This window comes from Lithobates pipiens, unplaced genomic scaffold (genome assembly GCF_037356315.1).
Source record: "Lithobates pipiens isolate NorthernLeopardFrog02 unplaced genomic scaffold, aLitPip1_a1.2 Scaffold_19, whole genome shotgun sequence".
NCBI classification, from domain to species: domain Eukaryota; kingdom Metazoa; phylum Chordata; class Amphibia; order Anura; family Ranidae; genus Lithobates; species Lithobates pipiens.
Genome location: NW_027507764.1, coordinates 492,231,888 through 492,250,386, shown reverse-complemented (window position 1 = coordinate 492,250,386; position 18,499 = coordinate 492,231,888). Strand labels below are relative to the sequence as shown.

Genomic DNA, 18,499 nt, shown 5'->3' with positions numbered 1-18,499 from the left:
GCAAAGATGGGCACAGATAAGATGGCACGGATGGGTGGCACGGATGGGTCGCACTAAGGGGCACTGATAGGTACCACTGATAGATGGGACTGATGGGCACTGATAGGTGGCACTGATAGGTGGCTCTGATAGGTGGCACTGCTGGGCACTGATGGACGGCACTGATGGGCACTGGTAGATGACACTGATGGGCACGGATATGTGGCACTGGGGTGCAGCACCGTTGTTGAGGCAGATTGTGGGCACTGATGTGTGGCACTGTGGGCACTGCTGGGTGGCACTATGGGCACTGATGGGTGGCACTGACGGGGGGCACTTATTTATTCCTGAGGTGGCACTGGCAGGGGGCAGATGGGCACTGGTAAGCTGGCCGTGATCGGGACTGATGTCCCGATCATGGCCGCCGGCAATCGGCTCTTTTTTTTTCTCCTCGCGCTCTCAGCGCCAGGAGGAAAAATAGCCGATTACCGGCTCCGTTGTATCACATGATCAGCTGTCATTGGCTGACAGCTGATCACGTGGTAAGGGGTCGGGATCGACCCCTTGCTCGGATCCGTGATCAGGCGAGTCTCATAGACTCGCCGATCACAGAGCGCGCCCCTCAGGGGGCGCGCAGGCCGCTCGTGCACGGGACGACGTCAATAGACGTCGTCCCAGGAAAAGGAGGTCCGCGCTGTAGCCGTCATTTGGCTATAGCGCGGATCTCTAGTGGTTAAGCGGATCTGTCGTCAGTCTCTAGAGTTTCTGGGCCATCTACCACGGGGAACCCCTCGACGTAAATCGAAGTGATGAAGGTAACGGTAAGCCCATTAAAACCAGCTGCTCCTTCGGGAGTCAGTGCTGTTTGTGTATATATAAATATATATATATATATATATATAAAGTATAGGGGTTCTGAGTAATTTTCTAATAAAAAGAAAAAGTTTTTTTTAGATGTAGGAAATAAATGGCAGAATTATCCTGGGTGGGAAGTAGTTGGTGTGCTTATTACATTGCAGGGACTATTCTCTCGGTCTCCTCCGTACAGAAAGAGAATCCCCGGACCAAGGGGCGTGGTTTCGTAAGCCAACTTTTATGAAGGGGCGTGTCTCTCCGCGCTACACAAACGCTTCGCTGGCCAGCCTGACCACGCCCCCGCAGGAGGGCGGGTGGGATGCTGGCGATTGTTTTCTTGCTTCGCCTCCCGCAGCCAATGGTATACGTGTAGTGGGCGGGCGCTGCCCCGTGACGTAGAGCACAGTCGCAGCGTAGTGCCCCGGAGAGAAAAGCACTGGCAGGGACGCGCCGTCTGTAACCATTCAGCCTTCCGCTATACGCGATGCCGCCTCACCGGGGACTGGCCGGGAGATCGCTGCGGGCGGCCGCGTGACGCGCTATGACGGGCTCCGCGCTGCAGTTCCTCGGCCGCCAGACGTTGGGCCGCTGGATGAACGGTGGCGGTAGGGATCCCTCTGACAGCCTGCTGGACTCGGAGCCTGGGGAGGACCATCACACGCCGAGCCCGCCGCCGGGTGATTGGTGGAGTTGTCCCGGGGGAGGGCTGTGCTGGTGCCGGAGCCTGGTGCTGCTGTGTGCGCTGAGCGCTGTGTGCTGCGCCTCCTTAGCGCTGGCCCGGCACTACCTGAAGGACCTACTGCTGTGGGTGGAGAGCCTGGACAGTGTGGTGGGAGTGCTGCTCTTCATTGTGGGCTTCATCTTGGTCTCCCTGCCCTGTGTGTGGGGCTACATTGTCCTCAATGTGGCTGCTGGCTACCTGTATGGCCTGGTGCTGGGCATCGGACTGGTCATCATCGGGGTCCTCATCGGCACCTTCATCGCCCACCTACTGTGCAAGAAGCTGCTCACCCACTGGGTGCTGGCCAAGATCGAGAGCAGCCAAAGGCTGGGCGCCGTCATCCGGGTGGTGGAAGGGGGCGGTGGGCTCAAGGTGGTCGCTCTGGCCAGGCTCACCCCCATCCCCTTCGGACTGCAGAACGCGGTCTTCTCGGTAAGAACATTGGGTGGCCTCTATGGTGGTCGTAAGTGGGATAACTCTCCAATTGCTTCCCATTGCACTCAACGATGGATTCCGCCAAATAACTGCCATCGCTGCCTGTAGATAGATGACAGGGCGATTGAATCTGTTGTGGTGGGAAGTTGGTTGGAAAGTCTCAATGGCTTTTATGAAACAATGACTAACTTTTTTTTAATTGTGAACATGATCTAAGGAGTCAAGGTGGTACATTGCCGTGATTGGCTAGCTTTTGCAATGGAACATTGGTTGAGGTTGACCCGGGGGGTTTCCATGGCTGGACGTAGGTGGGATTGATCTTTGTTTTCTTCCCATTACACCCAACAATGGATTTGGCCAAATTATCGACATCAATGTACCTAGATGAGATGGCAGGGTGGTGGGGATCTGACTGAATCTGCCCATTGTGTGTGGAAAGGCGAAATAGACTTTTTGGAACTTTGACCAACTTTTATTTGTGAAAATGATCTACAGAGTCAAGGTGGTACGTTGCCATGATTAGCTAGCGTTTTCCAATGGAACGTTGGTTAAGGTTGACCATTGGGTGTCCATGGCTGGTCCTAGGTGCGATGGCTCTCTGCTTCCTTCACATTGCAACCGATGGCAATTTGGTGGAATCTATCTATGTGTAAAGCTAGACAGGGTGGCAGGAATTTGACCTAATCCGTTCATTATTGTGGATGGAAGCTGGTTCGAAAGACTCAATGGTCTTTATAGAACTCTGGCCAACTTTTAAATGTGAACATAACCAAAGAAGTTAAAGTGGCATGTTACTGTCATTGGCTACCTTTTGCAGTGAAGCCGGGTGGAAGAAAATTGACCTGATCGGTTTGGTATTGTGATGTTAAGTTGGTCAAAGTTCCATAAAAACCATTGAGCCTTTCCAATCAACTTCCCATCGCAATATCAGATAAGATCAATTTCCTGCCATCTAGATGTGTACATCAATGGTGGCGATTTTTTTGCAGGATTCCTCGTTTGGTGTGATGGAATTGGACAGTTCTACCTACAGCCAGCATAGGAGCCAGCCATGGACACCCAGTGGTCAACCTCAACTGTTCCATTGCAAAGATAGCCAGTCATGGTAACATAACACCTTGACTACATTGGTGTGTGCATTTAAAAGTTGGTCAAAGCCCCATAACAACCGTTGAGTTTTTCCAACCAACTTTTAAATGTAAACCCCACAAGGGGGAATCAAGGTGGTATGTTGACCAGAAGCTTGCATTAAAACGTTGGTTGTGGTTTACCGTTGGGTGTCCATGGCTCACTCCTATGATAGCCATAGGTGGGATGACTCTCCGCACTTCCTTCCTATAACCCCTAACAATGGATTCTACCAAATTACTGCCATTGTTGTACATGGCTATATTAAATGCATGGGCATGGTCCTGAATGTTTGTTTACCATTGGAGGGTGGTTACCTAAATTAAATATTTCAGAGAGCAAGACTGTGGGCTTTATTTACTAAAACTGAGGAGTGCAAAATCCGTCTCCCTTCTGCAGAGAAACCAATCCGCGTCTAACCTCAGTTTGTTCAATTAAGCTTTTGGCAATAAAACCTGGAAGCTGATTGGTGTCTCTACAGAAGTCAGTTTGCACTCTCCAGCTTTAGTAAATAAAACCGTGTGTGTGATGGGACTTTAACCCTCCAATGGACAATCATACATTCCAAAAAATTGTTTTTAAAAGTTCAACATGTCTTTATTTGGTTACAAATTCATCATTAAAAACACAACATTTTGACATTGAGTCTAGCACTTGTTTCCCATTTAAAATGTATTTTCACCTTTACAGAAAACCTGTAAGGTGAACTTACACGGGACCCCCTTCCCATCACAGCTGGTCCCGCTAACCTGGAGTCTGACGATCTCCTGTTACAGATGGTATTGCCACTTTACCAGTCAGGGGATTTGAAATCCCAGTAGCTTTCTCTTCTCGCCTGCGGTGACAGGACAGGCTGCGTGGGTTCTGATTTGTCAGCGCCGCCCATGTGATGGTGCCAACCAATCAGAATGGTCCTATACATATCTCCTGATGAGGTACGTTTAGGAGATTGAGCCAGGGGATTTCTAAGCCCTGGACCAGTGAAGCGACGACCCATGTGGGTGAGGGTGAATGCCAGGGGACCGGGGGGGGGGGGGATGAAGGAAAGGGTCTTGTGTGAGTTCACCTTACAGATTTTTCTTTAAAGGTCAACTTGCCCTTTTTAAGTAGAGAAAGGATTTGTTGCATAGATATCCTTCCAGGTCAGTGAGGGTTGACACGTTTCCTGAGTGGAAATGCTTCATCAGGACCTCAAATCACTCATAAAAAGACACTTGGGCCTCATGCACACTGGACAGTAGCGTTCGCTGTGGAAAGAGTTTTTAGCTTGTTAAAAAAAAAAAAAAAAGTGTGTGTATGTATATGTATATGTATATATGTGTATATATGTATATATATATATATATATATATATATATATATATATAATCTCTATCTCCTCAAAAACGCTGATAAACAGAATAGCTGAATTTTTACAGCCGAATACTTCTCTCAACCCTCTAGATTTGGGGTTTTCTTCCTGCCAGAAATCGCTCTTGCCAAAAATGTGTGCATGGATACATAGGATCTCATGTTGAGGAGTTTTTTGGCTGCAGAAAAAAATGCCTGAAGCCTAAAACAGAAGCTGTAAGAGCCCTTTCTCACTGAGCCTGGCGGCAATGGTAATGCGGCGCTATTTTTAGCGGCACTTTGGCTGCTATCGGGCCAGCCTTAATCCCTGATAGTGGCCCAAAAAGGGTTAAAACTGCCCGCAAAGCGCTGCTGCAGTGGTGGTTTGGTGGCGCTGCCCCATTGTCTTCAATGGGCAGGGGCGCTTTAGGAGTGGTGTATACATTGCTCCTACAGCACTGCAAAGATGCGGTTAGCAGGACTTTTTTTTTTTTTGCCATCCTGCAAGCGCACCGCTCCAGTGTAAAAAGCACTCAGGCTTTAACGCTGGAGAGACAGGAGGGGCTCTTTACAGTCCCTATTTTTAGCGCTGTAGCACCTGTAAAGCCCCTCATTGTGAAAGGGATCTTTAACCTCCTCGCGCCCGCCCTATAGCCGAATTACGGCCGTAGAGCAGGCGCGTTCGTTCGGGCGGTCGTCCCTGGACGGCCTGATGTTTACTTCCGCAATGCGCGCCGCCGCGGGCGCGCATCGCGGAAGTTCTGTGTTCGCCGTGTCCCCCGGGGACAGGCAAACACAGATCGCTGTAAACGGCCAATCACAGCGGCCGTTTACAGCGTGATCGGCGTGTCCAATGGGAGATGATCTCATATGTAAACATATGAGATCATCTCGCAGCGCCGCTCTCCTTCCTCGCACAGACAGTGCGAGAGGGGAGAGATGAACGGCTGCAGCGGCAGCCGTTCTGATTCTGGAAAAAAAAAAAATTAAAAAAATGAAATAAAAAGTGCCATCCGCCCCCAGCAGTGCCATCCGCCCCCAGCAGTGCCATCCGCCCCCAGCAGTGCTATCTGCCCCAGTGCCATCCACCCCAGTGCTACCTGCCCCCAGTGCCATCCACCCCAGTGCTACCTGCCCCCAGTGCCATCCACCCCATTGCTACCTGCCCCTAGTGCCATCCACCCCAGTGCTACCTGCCCCTAGTGCCATCCACCCCAGTGCTACCTGCCCCCAGTGCCATCCACCCCAGTGCTACCTGCCCCCAGTGCCATCCACCCCAGTGCTACCTGCCCCCAGTGCCATCCACCCCAGTGCCACCTGCCGTCAGTGCCACCTGCCGTCAGTGCCACCTGCCGTCAGTGCCACCTGCCGTCAGTGCCACCTGCTGTCAGTGCCACGTGTCATCAGTGCCACATAGTGCCATCTGTCATCAGTGCCACGTATCAGTGCCATTTGTCATCAGTGCCACCTGTCAGTGTCACGTGCCATCTGTTGTCAGTGTCACGTGTCATCAATGCCACTTATCAGTGCCATCTGTCATCAGTGTCACGCGTCATCGGTGCCATGTATTAGTGCCATCTGTCATCGGTGGCACATATTAGTGCCACGTATTAGTGCCATCTGTCATCGGTGCCACGTTTCAGTGCCACGTGTCATCAGTGCCACGTATTAGTGCCACGTGTCATCAGTGCCACGTATAAGTGCCACGCGTCATCAGTGCCACATATTAGTGCCATCTGTCATCAGTGCCACATATTAGTGCCATCTGTCATCAGTGCCACCTGTCATCATTGCCACGTATCAGTGCCATCTGTCATCAGTGTCACGTGTCATTGTCCTGGTGCTTCAAAAGTGTAATAAATAGTCAACAAGTTAGATGTGTAACTTATGTTCCTAGAACACATGATGGCGCTACCTGCATGTTGGGCCTCTCTATGTGGCCAGGCTGTGAAAAAGTCCCACACATGTGGTATTGTAATACTCAGGAGGAGTAGCAGAATTTTTTGGGGGGTGTCATTTGTGGTATACACATGCCACGTGAGAGAAATAACCTATTACAATGACAATTTTGTGGAGAAAAAAAAAAAATGAAAAATCTTAATTTTGCAAAGAATTGTGGGAAAAAAATGACAACATCAAAAAGCTCACTATACCTCTTACTAAATACCTTGGAATGTCTACTTTCCAAAAAGGGGTCATTTGGGGGGTATTTGTACTTTCCTGCCTTGTTCGGGTCACAAGAAGCGAGATAGGCCACCAGTACATCATATGTGATCAATTTTGTGCGATTCGCACCACAGCTTGTAGACTCTCTAACTTTCACAAAGACCAAATAATATCCACTAATTTGGGTTATTTTTACCGAAGACATGTAGCAGTATAAATTGTGGCCAAAATTTATGAAGAAAAATTAATAATTTGCATAATTCTGTCACAGAAACAAAGAAATATGCGTTTTTTTTCAAAATTTTCGGTCTTTTTTCATTTATAGCGCAAAAAATAAAAACCCCAGAGGTGATCAAATACCACCAAAAGAAAGCTCTATTTGTGGGAAAAAAAGGACAAAAAATTCATTTGGGTACAGTGTTCCATGACTGAGTAATTGTCATTCAAATTGTGAGAGCACCGAAAGCTGAAAATTGGTCTGGGCAGGAAGGTGTTTAAGTGCCCTGTAAGCAAGTGGTTAAATGTCCAGTTTACATGAGGCCTTATAAACAATCATAAGTCTCAACCACCTGTTGGAATCCCTTGATAAAACGATGGTGGAGAGGAATATAATCAAAATACTGTATGATGGAGCTAGCCGATTCTGCCCAAAATGAGAATCACAATTTTTTTTTTTTTTTTTTGCTTAGAATAAAAAGATCACGATTCTCATGGCATACAATCTTTCACGTTATACAAAAAATAAAAATAAAAATGGGCTAACTTTACTGGTTTAGTTTTGTGTTTTTTTTTTTATTTTTTTTTTTCATTAAAGTGTAATTTTGTTTTTAAAAAAAAAATTGCATTTGAAGGACTGCTGCACAAATAGTGTGACATAAAATATTGCAACAACCATTATTTTATTCTCTAGGGTCTCTACTAAAAAATTATAATGTTTGGGGGTTCTAAGTAATTTTTTAAGTTTAAACCTTTTTCTGACATTTGTTGGTCTCATGTTTAAGTGGTTAATCACTACAATACAGGGCACTTTCACCCCCTTCCTTCCCAGTCCAATTTTCAGATTTCAGCGTTCTCGCAATTTCAATGACAATTGCGCGGTCATGCTACGCTGTACCCAAATTAAATTGTTATTTTGTTTGCACAAATAGAGCTTTATTTTGGTGTAATTTATTAACGACTCCGTTTTTATTTTTTGCGATATAAGCGAAAAAAGAGCGGAAATTTGGAAAAAAATAATAATATTTTCTTCTTTCTAGTTTAAAAGAAATCCAATAAAATCGAATTTTGTCATAAATTTTAGCCAAAATGTATTCTGCTACATGTCTTTGGTAAAAAAAAAAAATTTGGTTAAGTGTATAATAATTGGTTTGCGTGTAGGGCTGAAACGATTAATCGATATTATCGATAATGAAAATCGGTGTCAACGATTTTCATTATCGATTAGTTGGTCCGCACCATGTGATCCGCGGAACGGGCCGCGGTCTTAGGAAAGACCGCGGCTTCGGCCTAGCTCCGGAGCTGGTGGCCATCTTGGTAAACCCGGCGGCGAGCTGCTCGCTGACGTCACCCCCAGCGCGGCGTTCAGCCTGTGTCAGCCCAAGTGAAGGAATTCTGGAGGAGTCAAGCTGGATGCCTTGCCTGCCCTCATTCAAAACTTTTATGCAGGTACCACTACATTTATTACCTAATCTAACCTAATAACTAACTACTATCTATTAGATAGTAGTTAGTTATCTAATCCTATCTATGCCTTTCCACTTGCTTGGCACAGCCACATTGTTGATTTAAATAAAAAGGTACAACACTATCTCTCCCCCAATAAAATGCAGCTTATGACAAGCATAAAAACATAGCATATCACTGACGATTTGTGGCAATAGGCGTCATCCCAGGACTCATCACGGCGGTCTGTTTGGAGGAACTTTGGTCGGTGGTGAGCTTGGCGCAAATCAGCAATGGATTCTGCCATCATTGTACTTAGCTGGATGGCAGGGTGGCACGAAAGACCTATCTGTTTGTTATTGTGATGGGACTTTGGTTGGAAAGACTGACTCAATGCTTGTGCGGTGTGTGGTGTTTTTTTTTTTTTTTTTTTTTGGTCAAGGTGGTTGTTGCTGTGATTTGGCTAGTTTTTACAGTGTTTGGTTGAACTTGCTTTGTATATGGAGCGCCCATGCTGGACATACACTACAATAATTAGAATAAGGGCTCCTTCACACGGACGTGTCCATGTACGGAGCCCGCTCTGCTCAGTGGGGGATCACTTTGGCGATCTCCGCTGAGCAGGAAGATGACAGGTCTGTCTCTGCACACTGCAGGGACGGACCTGTCAGAGCACAGCTCTCCCCTATGGGGGATCGGATGAAGACGGATTGTAGAGTCCGTCGGCATCCGGTCCGCAGACGGATGGAAAAAAATTATACATTTTCCACCATGGCCGATTAAATCTGATCTAAACCCAGTTTCAGAATTGATCACAAGGGAAGCTATGGCTATTCAATCTGTTTGATTGAATCACACATGAAGCAGATTAAAGCATGTAGCCACCATAGGCGAGCTCAGATCCTGGGCATGCAGAGCAATACATGTATTAGGCCCATTTCACACAGACAATCCGTTCAGGTCTGCCTGTCATATTTTTTTTAGGCAGACCTGAATGGACAGTCCATAGAGGTCTATTGAGGGAAGGGTGTCAGCGGTGACATGTCCGCTGACATCTGACACGCTCCGAAAAAGTGTGACGGAGGAAAAACCTATTTGCCTTAAACTTTGGTACTGACATGATTCGAGAATGAATTCACTCATATTCTAAGGTTGTCTGATAGTATTAGAGATGCAATCAATAACTTATGATCCCGTTTTCCAACCATCAATCAAATTCCACGTGTGTGATGTTTGGAAGAAATGGCTTGATTTAAAGAGAATTATTATTATTCCTTATATAGCACCAACAGTTTGCGCAGCGCATTAACAACTTTAGTGGAAACGGTACAGTTGCAATACACTTCAATACAGGAGGAATCTGAGCATTTATAGAAGTGTGTGTGTGTGTGTGTGTGTGTGTGTCGCCACCATTAGTTAGGGACCGCACCATACAGAGGTGCCTTGATGAGGGAGTATGTCTTCCAAATATATATGCGATTTTTGCTAGGGTCACACCAGTACAATGCAACTTAGAACAAGCGGGTCTGTGCGTTTTTTGTGCATTCCCACAAGGCAGCCCATTGAAAAGAAACTGGAAAGTCCCCAACTCTTATGTAAAATTGTGCTGCACTGAACCGTGTAGTGTTGTGGCACGGCATGTGCGTTTGCTGATGTGTACCCCTGCGTGTCTTCTAAAGAGCCACGTACTTCTGTGTGTGTCAGGAAAGCATGTTCCTGACACGCATGGGTGTGAGCCAAGCCCTGAGCCGCCCATAGACTGATGTTGGCAGGGATCAGCCAAGTTATGATCCATGGGTGGCATTTCCTCATCAACAGAAGCTGATCGTTGGACTTCTGTAGAAGGGACTTGCTGGGAAATTGTTACCGTTTAGTGGTTGCAGTCACTGATCCATTTATTGTAACAGCAGAGTCTCGCTGTCAGAATATTGTGTGTTTGTGTGTTTGTGTGTGTAAGGAATAAGAAATACCTGTAATGCAGTCTGCGTTTTGAACATTTGTCCCTGGGCACATACTGCCGTGAATGTTAGTACCACTTCGGCCAGCAGGCAGTGTACCCCAACCTACAATCAGAGCCCCCAGTGTGCATGAGGACGCAAAAGAGTCCCCTGTTGGATCTTTAGGAAACGTTTACTGTTGGGGCTCAGTCACATGATTTCCATTAAGCTGCAGAGCAACACAAGAGCACATGGGAAAACGGCTGTGCCATATTGAATTTTGCAGAAAATACCAGCACTGCAGATTGTAAAAGGTCATTTTTTTAAAAAAAAAATTTTTTAAACCATTCATTTACAATATGACTTTGGCAATTGTATATGCTAGATTCTTTTTTTATTTTTTTTTCACAAAAGTTGTTACTCTTTAAAGTACAAGTAAAGGCATGAACTTTTTTCATTTTGGCTAAAGTAGGGCTAGGTTCACACTACTGCAGTTTCATTAGAATGGGCTGCTGTACACATGAAAACGCAGAAAAAGGTCCCCATGCCTTTTCCAAAATTGCAGTGGCAAGGAAACCACATGGTGCTTTGAGGTTCCCAGCATGGGAAAACGTACTATATGGGTTCCAGTGGGGGCACTATTAAGAATTAATGCCCCCCCAATCATTCTCCGTGTCTGCTAATAGCAGCAGGTTTTTGATGCGGATGCAGCAAAGTGTGCGATCACACGTAGTCCTGCACCTACATATTGTGTGAACCAAGACTTGGGCTGGGTTCACACTGAAGCGATGCGGGAACGGCACAAATCCGCGGCGGGTTCCTGCATCGCATGCCTCCTGCCGGCAGTTCACACTGCCCTATGCGGACTGCTGGGCGTGTCAGTGAAACGTTAATGACACCCCCAGATCAGTTCGCATAGCGCAGTGCTATCTGCAAACTCAGACAGGAATCGGATCGCATGGTGTGAACACCCATGTGATCCGATTCTGCTGCGGACCAAAAAAGGGTCCTGTGCGAGTTTGGAGCGGGTGCGATGCGAATTCAGCCATACTATCTGTATAGCCGAACTCGCATCGCACAGAGATCGGATGTGATTTGCACTGCAGTGCGGTGCGAATCACATCCGGGTCTCCCAGCCGCAGCAGTGTGAACCCAGCCTGAAGGAGACTTATAACTCCTCTAAAATGCTTTTTTGCCAGGTGTCCCATTGAGGAGATTTCCCTTTACTTCCTGTCCCATCGCCAAACAGAAAGCGAAAAGGAAATCGGTAATGTGAGGGGAATACCTGGTAGGTAACCAGAGCTAATGTTCCTTTTGGAAGATTGTTCCTCATACTATTCTGGAGACAACCCAAATTTAGGATTTTCTGTTACATCTGGTGATAATAGTAAACGGGACAAATGGAGAGGGTGAATCTCCCCAATAGGGGCACACACTGCAATAAACATGAGGGGGGTCTAATTCATCTCCTATGTTGATTAGAACAAAAAAGCTAATTATTATTTTTTCTTTATTTTGGTTAACTTTTTATGTCCCATGTGCTGGTGGCTGCTGTGTTCATTGAAATCTTTTTGCCTCTGCCGCCAGTCCTTACCCAAGGATCCAGTGGAGCCCTTACCTGGGCCTGGTCTTTTGGGTCCCTGGCGCTGGCATGTTAACTGTGTGGGAAGCCAGCGGTGAATCCTTCCGGCTTACCACCAGCCGCCTTTCACTGCCTGTGTGAAAGCTGCATGGAGTATTGTGAATGAGGTGTGTATATGTGTATGTGTATGTGTGTGTGTGTGTATTAATAATGTGTATTAAGTGTATCAATGATTACTGGTAGGTTTAGTGAAATATACTAACTTCTTTAGTAAATCACTGAAAAATGTTTAGCTGGGTCAAGACTGTTATCCCAATGTATATACCAAACACAGCTAGACAAACTTTGTAATCACTGCCCCTTTAACAGCTGAGAAAAATACATCCAGCTGTCATCTGTCATGCTGCTCCAGAGTTTTGCACCTTTAAAGACATTGACACAAATATGGAGTCCTGACCTAAATTGAACACTTTTTGCAGGACAGGGACATAGAAAGTAGTGAAATCGGAGGAGCGGGGTGGCAGTCATCAGATCGCTATTTTCAGGTGGCACAAGTCACACAGAATGACACAATATTTGGACAATCTGATTTACACCTCCAACCCAAAGACCTCAAAGTGTCCCGACATCTGTCTGCGCCCCGATCTCAGGAAGCTGCAATCAGACATCTGTGGGGAATTCCCCAACAAGCAGACAGCTGCAGTGCACATTGGCAGCATGCCAGGACCCAAATTCTGCAGCCGAAAACACATCGTTACACTCGCCTCCTTCCAATGTTCAGTGCTTGGCGGACAAAGCCCGCCGAACGTGTATGTAAAGATTGGATCATTCAGTAGGACCATTCTGCTGAAGGATCTCAGCTTTTTAGGAGGTTCTACAAAACAATTGCTGCCATAAAATCTGATCAGTCAGTCAGTCCTGGAGAAAAATACAACATAATGGGGCCAAAATGTATTGTGCTGATTGATCAACAAGTCCCGTGTGGATTGATTGTTTATCTTCATATGTATGGCCACCATAAGCGCCTGCTAAAGAAAAATTCCGCGTTGTCACAGTGGTCACGATTATGAGTTGGCCCCACCAGATACTGATTGTTAGTTTGGACAGGGCGCACTTCCAGTCTGTCCTGGAAGTGGGCCCTCGGCACAGACATGTGTGGCGTGTGAGCGTTGGGCCTATTTTTTTTTTTTTTGCCCAACGCATTAGTCAAGCTGCACTGAAATATTCGCGGCTGAAAATTGTGTTTTTGGTGATAGAGAGGTGCTGAAAACGCACATGATTTTACTGCACGGTAACACAGGTGCATTGATGCGTTCTTGTTGTGTTTTCAATGCATTTCAACGGGGAAGTGAGTTTTTGGTGCTTTTCTCACCAAAAATGCAGCAAGCAAGATTTTTAACACCAACGGAAGCGCAAGGGACCTGTATGAAGATATACAGTATCTCACAAAAGTGAGTACACCCCACACATTTTTTGTAAATATTTTATTATCTTTTCATATGACAACACTGAACAAATTACACTTTGCTACAATGTAAAGTAGTGACATTGTAGCAAAGTGTAATTTCTTCAGTGTACAGTTTGTATAACAGTGTAAATTTGCTGTCCCCTCAAAATAACTCAACACACAGCCATTAATGTCAAAACCGCTGGCAACAAAAGTGAGTACACCCCTAAGTAAAAATGTCCAAATTGGGCCCAAAGTGTCAATATTTTGTGTGGCCACCATTATTTTCCAGCACTGCCTTAACCCTCTTGGGCATGGAGTTCACCAGAGCTTCACAGGTTGCCACTGGAGTCCTCTTCCACTGCTCCATGACGACATCACGGAGCTGGTGGATGTTTGAGACCTTGCGCCCTCAATAGGGTTTAGGTCTGGAGACATGCTTGGCCAGTCAATCACCTTTACTCTCAGCTTCTTTAGCAAGGCAGTAGTTGTCTTGGAGGTGCATTTGGGGTCGTTATGTTGGAATACTGCCCTGCAGCCCAGTCTCCGAAAGGGAGGGGATCATGCTCTGCTTCAGTATGTCACAGTACATGTTGACATTCATGGTTCCCTCAATGAACTGTAGCTCCCCAGTGCCGGTGTTCTGCCAAAAACTGTCCCCCCCATCGGATAGTGTCCGCCCCGTACTGCGCAGAGCTTGCGCAGTACGGAGGATAAGGAGACTCCGAAAATCTCCGAAGATGAACGGCGCCTGTGCACGGAGTGCAGGTTCAAGCCCCACCATCCAAGTGGACATACGGTAGCACATAGTAACAGGGCCCCTCGCGGGCTCGCTTCGCTCACCATGCTTCTGGCACTGCCTCTCTTTGCTCGGCTATTTTTTATTCTAACTCTATGTCCACTTGGATGGTGGGGCTTGAACCTGGACTCGGTGCGCATCTTTGGAGACCTTCAGTGCTTTTCCTCCATACTGCGCAAGCGCAGTACAGGGCGGACACTATCCAACGGGGGACAGTATTTGACACAACACCGGCAGCACTCGTGCAGCCCCAGACCATGACACTCCCAGCACCATGCTTGACTGTAGGCAACACACACTTGTCTTTGTACTCTTCACCTGGTTCCAGCCACACACACTTGACACCATCTGAACCAAATAAGTTTATCTTAGTCTCATCAGACTACAGGACATGGTTCCAGTAATACATGGCCTTAGTCTGTTTTCTTGTGCATCTTTAGAAGAGGCTTCCATATGCCTAACACTGCAATTTGATGCAGTGTTAGGCATATGGTCTGAGCACTGACAGGCTGACCCCCCCCACCCCTTCAACCTCTGCAGCAATGCAGGCAGCACTCGTATATCTATTTCCCAAAGACAACCTCAGGCTATGATGCTGAGCACGTGCACTCAACTTCTTTGGTCAACCATGACAAGGCCTGTTCTGAGTGGAACCTATCCTTTTAAACCGCTGTATGGTCTTGGCCACTGTGCTGCATCTCAGTTTCAGGGTCTTGGCAATCTTCTTATAGCCTAGGCCAGTGATGGCGAACCTTGGCACCCCAGATGTTTTGGAACTACATTTCCCATGATGCTCATGCACTCTGCAGTGGAGTTGAGCATCATGGGAAATGTAGTTCCAAAACATCTGGGGTTCCAAGGTTCTCCATCACTGGCCTAGGCCATCTATATAGAGCTCCCCATTCACACCTGAGTCCTTTTAACCCTAAGGTGTTGCATGACACAGGGGAGAGAAAATGGCTAATTGGGCTCAATTTTTGGACATTTTCACTTGGGGGTATACTCTCTTTTTTGTTTCCAGTGGTTTATACATTAATGGCTGTGTGTTGAGTTATTTTGAGTGGACAGCAAACTTGCACTGTTATAGAAGCTGTACACTCACTACTTTACATTGTAGCAAAGTGTCATTTCTTCAGTGTTGTCACGTGAAGAGACTAAAATATATTTACAAAAATGTGAGGGATGGGTACTCTTTTGTGAGATACTGAATGTGAATTAAGTCTCATGGGGCACAGATGGCAATAAAAACTGACAGGGGTTCTCATCCCTCTCCACTCTGTCCATAATGAAAAGATAGTTTCCTTTTTACTTTTAATGCTACAGGGCGGCTTTCCTGTGCAGAATCGCGTATATATGTGATTCTGCACTTCAGCCTTGGGGGTGCCAGCTTCTGCTGCGATAAATCACTGAGCCAATTTGTGAATAAAATCCCTCTCTTCCCCTAGTAAAAACAGTACATACAGTACTAAAAAAATCTGCTGGTTAGGCACGCATTTAACCCTTTCATCGCCCCTGATGTTTAACCCCTTCCCAGCCAGTGTCATTGGTACAGTGACCATGCATATTTTTAGCATTGATCACTGTATTGGGCCCCTTTCACACTTCTGCAACTTGTCCTGTGACTTGAGATTGCAAAGTCGCATGACAAGTTGTACCCCATGATTTCCAATAAGTACTGTTCATATCTGTGCAGCTTCAAATCAGTCCCTGCACTACTTTGGTCTAACTTTTGATGCGACTTAAGCTCACTAGACCAAGTTTACACAGGCATTGCTTCAAGTCGCGCGACTTTCAGGCTGTACAAGTGTGAGGCCCTAGTGTCGCTGGTTCCCAAAAAGTTTCATTATGCGATTGTCCACCGCAATATCACAGTTCTGCTCTACATTGCTACTCTCCACCATTATTAGTATATGTTTTTTTTTTTTTTTTTGTTTTTTTTTTTTGTTTTTAACAAAAATATGTAGCAGAATGCATATTGGCCTAAATTTATGAAGAAATTTAGATTTCTTTTTTTTCTTCAAAATTGTCTGCTGTTTTTGTTTTAGGTGCAAAAATTAAAAACCCAGCAAAAAGCTCGGGGGGGGGGGGGGGGGGGAAGCATACATTTTACATTTTATTTGGGCACAGCGTTGCATGACCATGCAATTGTAATGCAGTGCAGTATTGCAAAAAATTGCCTGTTCATGAAAAAGGGTAAACCTTCTGGGGGTCAAGTGGTTATATACTTATACCGTGATCATCAGCCCCATCTAGTGGCCAACGTGTGTGTGTGTGTGTGTGTAATAATAAAAAAAAAAATTATATATATATATATATATATATATATATATATATATATATATATATATATATATATATATATACATACATACACTCGACCTAGAGAGAAAATAGTGTAATTCTTTTTTGCCACGATTCGTACAAAACAAATATACACATAATTTCACAGCATGAGTAGCTCTGTGAATCCTTTTTTTTTTTTTTTTTTTTTATTCACCTCTATATAATTTCTTCTGATTGAGACTGGCGTTCTTCTTGCCACTCTTCCATAAAGGCCATATTTGTGGAATACACGACTAATGGTTGTCCTGTGGACAGATTCCCCCACCTGAGTTGTGGATCTCTGCAGCTCCTCCAGAGTTACCATGGGCCTCTTGGCTGCTTCTCTGATTAATGCTCTCCTTGCCCAGCCTGTCAGTTTAGGTGAACGACCATGTCTTGGTAGGTTTGCAGTTGTGCCATACTCTTTCCATTCTCCGATGATGGATTGAATGGTGCTCTGTGAGATGTTCAAAGCTTGGGATATTATTATTTTTATTTTTTGTAACCTAACCCTGCTTCTTTACAACTTTTATCCCTGACCTATCTGGTGTGTTCCTTGGCCTTCATGATGCTGTTTGTTCACTACGATTCCTCTGAGGGCTTCACAGAACAGCTGTATTTATACTGAGATTAAATTACACATAGGTGGACTATTTACTAATTGGGTGGCTTCTGAAGGCAATTGGTTAGACTAGATTTTAGTTAGGGGGTATCAGAGTAAAGGGGGGCTGAATACAAATGCATGCCACATTTTTCACATATTTATTTGTGAAACATTTTTGAAAACCATTTTATCATTTGCCTTCCACTTTACAATTGTATGCCACTTTGTGTTGATTTTCACATAAAATACATTTATGTTTTTTTTTTTTTTTGGTTGTAACATGACAAAATGTGGAATGTTTCGGGGGGTATGAATACTTTTTCAAGGCACTGTAGTTTCGAGGATGGTTTCAGCTTGTAGAACCTGCAAGTAATCTGGGATAATGTGTTGTACTAGAAATATTACTTGAGTAGAGGTATGTGCTAATTGCTGGACGGTTGTGTCCCTAGCTGTGTATGGTAGGAGATGGCCAGTCCTTTGTACAGAATAGGACAGGTGATGATTGAGCTGTACACAATCTCTTCCACCCTTGTGTAATGATCACCTTCCCCTTCTTCTGGTGACAGGTTGTATTCAGCATCTATCATTTAATCGTGCATTTAAATAAATTCATTTATTGTTGACCTCTATCTGCACCTTTTGAAATGGTGTTAAATATCCTGCTTGCTCTGTTTTTTCATTTTTTTTTTTTTTCTGACAAAAAAAACACCTCCCCATTGAAATGCACTGAGAACGCCTTGAAACATGCACTAGTATTGCTTTTTTGATAATTATTATTATTTATTTTATTTTTTTGCGATATGACCTATGAAACACGCAACCATAAGCAAGGTAAAACGCGGGTATTTATTTTTTTTTCGGTGGGTGAAATTTTGGTGCACGACTAATCTCCAGTATGTTTGTATTTGGAAAGAGTGTTCAAACTGTGAGCTGCTCTGTACAGTGGAAGCTGCAGCAAATCGGAGCCCGCCAATTTTCCTGGCTGGAGGACGCCCAGCATCTTAACTCTTTCCTCCCCAGTCTGACTGTCCCTGGCCTGCTGCTTTTATTCATTGAATTTTGTTCTTTCAGTGATTGGAGGCTGCTAACCTTAGGAGGTCTGCCTGCGAACACCAACTCCTCCCAACATTTACACATCAAGGAATTTTTGATATTTAAATGACTCCTCCCAAGAGCCAGACCGCTGCTTATATCAGGGCTGAGGGCTCTTGAGAAGGACTGAGGCAGGGAGCTGTGATGTTTTCCGGAAGCTATGTTTAACATCCTGCTGGTCGCTCCCACCTGCCGCCATTTGCCGTGCATTGCATAGAGAAGCACAGAGGCCCAGTGATGTCAAAATGGAAAGGTTTTATTTACAATTCTCATTAGCATGTTGATGGAAAAGGAGGAGCCATGGAAGGCAAATTACCAGCAGATGAAATGTCAGCTCTTTAACCTCTTACAGACCAGAAGATTTGGCTGCTTAATGGCCAGGCCATTTTTGCGATCCGACACTGCGTCATTTTAACTGAGAACTACGTGTTCGTGCGATGT

At 45.4% G+C, this 18,499-nt stretch overlaps 1 protein-coding gene across 1 annotated transcript in view; it reads left to right on the top strand.

Annotated features, from left to right (window-relative positions):
- The first annotated feature begins 1,216 nt into the window (after positions 1 to 1,216).
- The window catches only part of TMEM64 (transmembrane protein 64), a 51,255-nt gene continuing 33,972 nt past the window's right edge, over positions 1,217 to 18,499 (top strand). Inside the window, exon 1 of the mRNA XM_077492999.1 lies at positions 1,217 to 1,987. Within this exon, the coding sequence (XP_077349125.1) occupies positions 1,376 to 1,987 (612 nt within the window). The 5' untranslated portion in view covers positions 1,217 to 1,375. The remainder of the gene's footprint in view (positions 1,988 to 18,499) is intronic.